Source organism: Aedes albopictus, chromosome 2 (assembly GCF_035046485.1).
Source record: "Aedes albopictus strain Foshan chromosome 2, AalbF5, whole genome shotgun sequence".
NCBI classification, from domain to species: domain Eukaryota; kingdom Metazoa; phylum Arthropoda; class Insecta; order Diptera; family Culicidae; genus Aedes; species Aedes albopictus.
Window position 1 is genome coordinate 361159071 of NC_085137.1, and position 7625 is coordinate 361166695.

At 39.1% G+C, this 7625-nt stretch overlaps 1 protein-coding gene across 1 annotated transcript; it reads right to left on the bottom strand.

Annotated features, from left to right (window-relative positions):
- Nucleotides 1-318: 318 nt before the first annotated feature.
- Nucleotides 319-1422, bottom strand: LOC134287245 (uncharacterized protein DDB_G0271670-like; the record flags this gene model as incomplete). Its single annotated transcript, XM_062848916.1, has 1 exon — nt 319-1422. A coding segment is annotated over one exon (1104 nt), but the record flags the coding sequence as incomplete, so codon positions are not given.
- Nucleotides 1423-7625: the final 6203 nt, after the last annotated feature.

The following is a 7625-nucleotide window of genomic DNA, read 5'->3' on the forward strand; positions in this document are numbered from 1 at the left end:
GAGAGTGAGATTTCCCACCGGATCTGCTGGGGGAGAGAGTTTCTCCAGCAGAAACGCCAAATGTGGAAGTGCGAGAACTTCCTCCGGATGGGAGAGTGAGATTTCCCACCGGATCTGCTGGAGGAGAGAGTTTCTCCAGCAGAAACGCCAAATGTGGAAGTGCGAGAACTTCCTCCGGATGGGAGAGTGAGATGATGATGATGATGATGATGATGATGATGATGATGATGATGATGATGATGATGATGATGATGATGATGATGATGATGATGATGATGATGATGATGATGATGATGATGATGATGATGATGATGATGATGATGATGATGATGATGATGATGATGATGATGATGATGATGATGATGATGATGATGATGATGATGATGATGATGATGATGATGATGATGATGATGATGATGATGATGATGATGATGATGATGATGATGATGATGATGATGATGATGATGATGATGATGATGATGATGATGATGATGATGATGATGATGATGATGATGATGATGATGATGATGATGATGATGATGATGATGATGATGATGATGATGATGATGATGATGATGATGATGATGATGATGATGATGATGATGATGATGATGATGATGATGATGATGATGATGATGATGATGATGATGATGATGATGATGATGATGATGATGATGATGATGATGATGATGATGATGATGATGATGATGATGATGATGATGATGATGATGATGATGATGATGATGATGATGATGATGATGATGATGATGATGATGATGATGATGATGATGATGATGATGATGATGATGATGATGATGATGATGATGATGATGATGATGATGATGATGATGATGATGATGATGATGATGATGATGATGATGATGATGATGATGATGATGATGATGATGATGATGATGATGATGATGATGATGATGATGATGATGATGATGATGATGATGATGATGATGATGATGATGATGATGATGATGATGATGATGATGATGATGATGATGATGATGATGATGATGATGATGATGATGATGATGATGATGATGATGATGATGATGATGATGATGATGATGATGATGATGATGATGATGATGATGATGATGATGATGATGATGATGATGATGATGATGATGATGATGATGATGATGATGATGATGATGATGATGATGATGATGATGATGATGATGATGATGATGATGATGATGATGATGATGATGATGATGATGATGATGATGATGATGATGATGATGATGATGATGATGATGATGATGATGATGATGATGATGATGATGATGATGATGATGATGATGATGATGATGATGATGATGATGATGATGATGATGATGATGATGATGATGATGATGATGATGATGATGATGATGATGATGATGATGATGATGATGATGATGATGATGATGATGATGATGATGATGATGATGATGATGATGATGATGATGATGATGATGATGATGATGATGATGATGATGATGATGATGATGATGATGATGATGATGATGATGATGATGATGATGATGATGATGATGATGATGATGATGATGATGATGATGATGATGATGATGATGATGATGATGATGATGATGATGATGATGATGATGATGATGATGATGATGATGATGATGATGATGATGATGATGATGATGATGATGATGATGATGATGATGATGATGATGATGATGATGATGATGATGATGATGATGATGATGATGATGATGATGATGATGATGATGATGATGATGATGATGATGATGATGATGATGATGATGATGATGATGATGATGATGATGATGATGATGATGATGATGATGATGATGATGATGATGATGATGATGATGATGATGATGATGATGATGATGATGATGATGATGATGATGATGATGATGATGATGATGATGATGATGATGATGATGATGATGATGATGATGATGATGATGATGATGATGATGATGATGATGATGATGATGATGATGATGATGATGATGATGATGATGATGATGATGATGATGATGATGATGATGATGATGATGATGATGATGATGATGATGATGATGATGATGATGATGATGATGATGATGATGATGATGATGATGATGATGATGATGATGATGATGATGATGATGATTTCTGTTTTTTTTTTTTCATTCTATCGTCACAAGAGTAGAGAAGAAGGCGAATGTAGTGAATACGAGCCGAAGAGAATTGAGTAAAATCGAATCACCTTTACGTAGTTTACGTTGAGTGTGTATTGATGACAGATACTGAAATGAACTCAAGGGAAGAAAAAGAAGCGGTACGGATCGAAATAAATTTCCCTTCAGTTATATGACGAGTGTTACGAAGAACGGTCGACGTAGAATTTGAATTTTGTTTTTGATAATTATAATAGTAAATTTCGAATACGACAGTTACAAAATGTGGAAATTCTGCGTAGCAAGTTTTTTTGTTCTTCTAATTGAATACCAGAATACGCCAAAAATAAAAACAGCGAAAGATGCCGTGACTGTGCTCTTTTCCGCATCGTTTAGTATATGTACACACTTAATCTGGAGTGCCGAAATTCTAGCATTTGATTAAACTTTCGCCGAGATCCGCGTAGCCTATTGCTCGGCAAACAACAAACTACCGAGATCTCAGCTACTTTGACAGTTTATTACTGAGATTCGGCAACTGTTTTGCTGAGAATCAGTTTACAAACGTTATTTTTACTGGGATATCAGTTTGTGAGTCTGCTGAGTAATCGGCTGTGCGTGAAAAGCCGAGCCCGCGATCATTTTTTAAGTGTGTATAGTAGATCTGCGGATGATACACTATAGGGCACCGCACTGTTTTGATTTTGTATGGGATTTTGAAGTTTCGTGGCCTTGTTGTTTACAAGATTTCTGTTAGAGTGAAAGAGAAGGAGAGAATTTCATGCAGTTCCCTATAAGAAAAAAAAACACCGACCGTTTGCTTATAACAGTCATGTAGGTCATTTTACTGTAAATCCGCATGTTAAATTGATTGTATAAACCGTAATCCGGGGTAACATTGATCATGATTTTCGATCTTTCTTGAATACTTCTCTTGTTTAAGCAAACGTTACATGTTTTATGTTTTTAAAACAAGTACTGGCCCTCTGAGCATGTGCTAAGCTACACTCAGAAAAATTGCCTCATACTTAATGGCAAATATCTATGTGCCAAACCACATCCAAAGTATATGCAACCAATACCCAATTACGCAGGCAAATTAGCGCATGAATAGTATGTGCTCTAAATTGTATGAGTTGCTGCTGTATGGTGCCTCATCAAAAGTGCATAGAAAGAATCAAGTTTTTTTTTTCCAGTGTACTCGAAAAAGTATTGGGTAATTCTCGCTGAGACAGGCCCACTATTTACACCTTGTCTTCAAAAATGTTTAAGGTGGCGATTTTCTGAAAGTCCTCGCTAAAAAGTAAAGAAAATGCATTTGGTTACTCAAATTTATGGACCCCTCGTTAGTTAGAGTCACAACATTTTTTGCAGACCCCTCGATTTTAGTCCAACGGTGACTCATTTAACCGTTATAACTAGAAAGTTTCTCCAAAAACCACCTCCAAACGAATTGTTGTTGAATAGAGGAAAGATTCGGGGTAATGGCTTTCAGTCTGTGGCAAAGCCATTACCCCGAATCAACATATCACAGTCGTATCTATAATAGAGGAAAGATAGAGCTACTATTTACAATAATAAAAAGTTGGGTCGGCCATATTGGTTTCGGCCGCCATCTTGGATTTTTACACCAAAACATTTTTTTCACCAACGATTTTCAAAATTTTTGCATCAATTGAAAGCTGAGGCATTTATATATAGGGTAATTCGCCAATTGTTGAACACTACCCAAATGTTGAACAGTTTTTGAAAATGTTATTATGTATTTAACTTAAGTAATTTTCCATCAACGTAAACGAATGATCTAGATGCGTATACATGTGTGTAATGATATAACTCCAATAAAGTTACAAAATTATACATTCATTCATTTATTTAGTTAACATCAAATTCATGACAATACTGAATCAACAATTTGCCGCCATAATACTCGATTTGCAGCTGCAGCTCTCCAACGTCGGTCACGCCCAACACTCGCCAGATCACGCTCCACCTGGTCCGCCCATCGTGCTCTCTGCGCTCCACGCCTTCTTGTACCAACCGGATGGTTAGCAAACACCAACTTTGCAGGGTTGTTGTCCGGCATTCTTGCAACATGCCCTGCCCACCTTATCCTTCCGGCTTTGGCTACCTTCTGGATGCTGGGTTCGCCATAAAGTGCAGCGAGCTCGTGGTTCATCCTTCTCCGCCACACACCGTTCTCCTGCACGCCGCCGAAGATCGTCCTTAGCACCCGTCGCTCTAAAACTCCAAGTGCTTGCAGGTCCTCCGTGCACCGTCTAATTACGTCTTGTACATGGCGCTTCACTGATGATGCGCCGTCGGAATTCCTTTTGTCAGACAGTGAATCTTTTTTGACCGCAGTTTCTTCTGGAGCCCATAGTAGGCACGACTTCCACTGATGATGCGCCTTCGTATTTCACGGCTCACGTTATTGTCAGCCGTTAGCAAGGAACCGAGGTAGACGAATTCTTCTACAACCTCGAAAGTATCCCCGTCTATCGTAACATTGCTGCCAAGGCTTGTCCTGTCTCGCTCAGTCCCACCTACCAGCATGTAACTTTGTCTTAGCCTCATTCACCACCAGTCCGACCTTTGCTGCTTCACGTTTCAGGCGGGTGTACTGTTCTGCCACCGTTTCAAATGTTCTAGCAATAATATCCATGTCATCCGCAAAACAGACAAATTGGCTGGATTTCGTGAAGATCGTACCCCGGCTGTTGAGCCCGGCTCGTCGCATAACACCTTCCAGGGCGATGTTGAATAGTAGGCAGGAAAGTGCATCACCTTGTCGTAGTCCCCGTCGAGATTCAAATGAACTGGATAGTTCACCCGAAATCCTTACGCTGTTCTGCACACCGTCCATCGTTGCTCTTATCAGTCTAGTCAGCTTCCCGGGAAAGCTGTTCTCGTCCATAATTTCCCATAGCTCTGTGCGGTCAATACTGTCGTATGCCGCTTTGAAGGTACATTAGATAAGAGGCCTAATTTAATGTTGAAGGTCCTCCATGCTGTAACCCTATTATGACAAAAAGGTAACAAAGCTTATTTGTTTGTTTGTAAAATTGATTCAATGAAATTATGGGAAATTGTGGACTACGACATTTTTTTATCCTTTTAACCAAAAATCTAGTATGGGCCTTTGAGCCATTTTTTAGAGACTTTTTACCTATTCGTTATCCCAAGACTTGTTGGAAATAACCATAGCATAAGTAATTGACTTTTATATTTTTATTAAGTGATGAAATACTATTTAAGGGGTTATGTATGTTGAGGTAGAGAACAGATTTTTTAATTCTTTTATCTTAAAGCATGGGTTCTTAAGAGTACTCTGTCAAGTTTTCATAGAGATCCAAGCTGTAGAAGCGAAGATACAGCGATTTGCGCCTCGCTGCCTTATGGGCGTGTAGTAGTGTTGTTTTGAACCTTTAAACGCGATTATGTCGGAATCGTGTTTTCCCAAAACGTCGATGCGGTGACCAGGCTTGATACAAAATATTAGCGTTAGCGTAGTTACGGTATACTTCGTAGATTGGATACTAACAACATTCATGTACCTTTTGACAATCTTGCTCGGATTGCTTTTCGGAACAAAGCCGGAGAGTTAACTTTCCTCCAATCTTATGCAAGAATACCAAAAGTACAAATGTCACTATTCCCGGCCACGCCCATCTTTATCGTAACTTGGGATAGGAGAAGGAAATGTTGATGTAGCACTTATTTAAGAGGCCTTCGACTCAGTGACACTCCCATAAGTACTGCGGAGTGACCAGGCTTGATAAAAATTATTCTCCTCAAAATCAAAAGAGTTCTGCAACATGCTCTAGAACGGTGTTTTGCTTCTGCCTCGTCGCGAGGCAGCGAACGAATCCCAAACAGAGAGGCAATAAAAATTGAGTGAGGAAGATGGGAACGAAAAAAGAGCCAAAATCGGAACTGGAGTGTGGGTGTCCTTTGTCGCTCTGGTCTCGTTTCGTAGATTCGTCAGCTTCTTTTTGTGTAGTCGTCTCTTCCTGTCTGCTTCACCTTCACATTCCTCTGCTCGCTTTACCTTGGTGCTTTTTTGTTGTAATTCCGATCGTTCAAGGACACCACAAGGTCCTCTAGTAATGTTTTTATTTTGGGTTTGCACTATCAGTTGAGCCATTGGACCGTAATCATAGTCACGGCAAGCCTCTTTGAAGAAAAACGCGTTCTACAGAAACGGTTATAGCTTTGAAAATTAGTACCGTCGTGCGGGGCTTCTTTATACACTTTTTCATAGTTTTTCAACTTTATGACATTATAACTCCCAGATTAGTGAATGAATTTCCGCATTTTTTATACACAATAATTGTGAGTATGTAGGATGTATGCAAAATTTGAGCTAAATCCATCAATAAACAAAAAAGTTGTTCATACACCAATCGGACACATCTCATATAGAACCGGATGGGGGCTACTTTGGACATTTTTATCTATAACAAAACTGCATTTCAAATTCCAGGGTTATTTAGAAAACTACGTTGTACCAATACTGTAGTATACTGTTTCATACATAATTTCAATAAAAATATGCGTTTTTTTTTTTATTGTATTTCTTCATCCAGAGGTCAGGAGTCTTAATGAAGTGTGGTTGGGAAAAGCCTTTTTAGGCATTAAAAACCGACATCTTAACATATTACACATTAAAAATACAAAATTAAAACAAAGAACTAATACTCACATTTTAAAAATAACAAATCTAAGTTTTACAAACTACGTTAACGGAAATCAAAATCATCAAAAACATTATTAAAATTCACTACCATATACATAAGAGGATCATGTTGTCCATATCGGCTATTGCGAGAATCCAGATGGAGAAAGTTGCGTCGTCGTAGTGGCCGTTCAGGAACGTAAATACGAAGTTCAGAGAGTAAAGCTGGAGCATCAATCTCGCCATTCAATAGCTTCCCAATAAAGCTGGATTGCATAGACGATCTCCTTTTCTCCAAAGTATCCAACCCCAATAGCATGCACCGATGCTCATACGGAGGAAGATGCACAGCGTCCCGCCAGGGTAGGCCCCGAAGAGCTAATCTCACGAATTTCCGTTGTACAGCTTCAAAGCGATCTATCCAATTCCGGTTATACGGGCACCAAACAACTGCTGCCGTTTCCAAAATAGAGCGAACTAAAGCGCTGTACAGAGACTTTAGACACAAAGGTTCTCGAAATCCATCAGCAATTTTAAAAATGAAGCCCAGCTGTTTGTTTGCTCTAGTAAGAACATCATCATTTTTTTTTCCTTCTAAACCATAGGGGGATAAATCTGCTCATCAGACACCCTAACAGGAAGGTTAGGGTAGTGTGGGGATGAGGCCGTCTTCTACAATGCCGGTAGAAGCCAGGACTACTCTCTCCTCGACCCACTAAAACACATTCCTATGGTCGCCAAACCCTACGTCTCTCCGGAACCACCAAGAAGGTATTGCTTCAGAGAGGGGC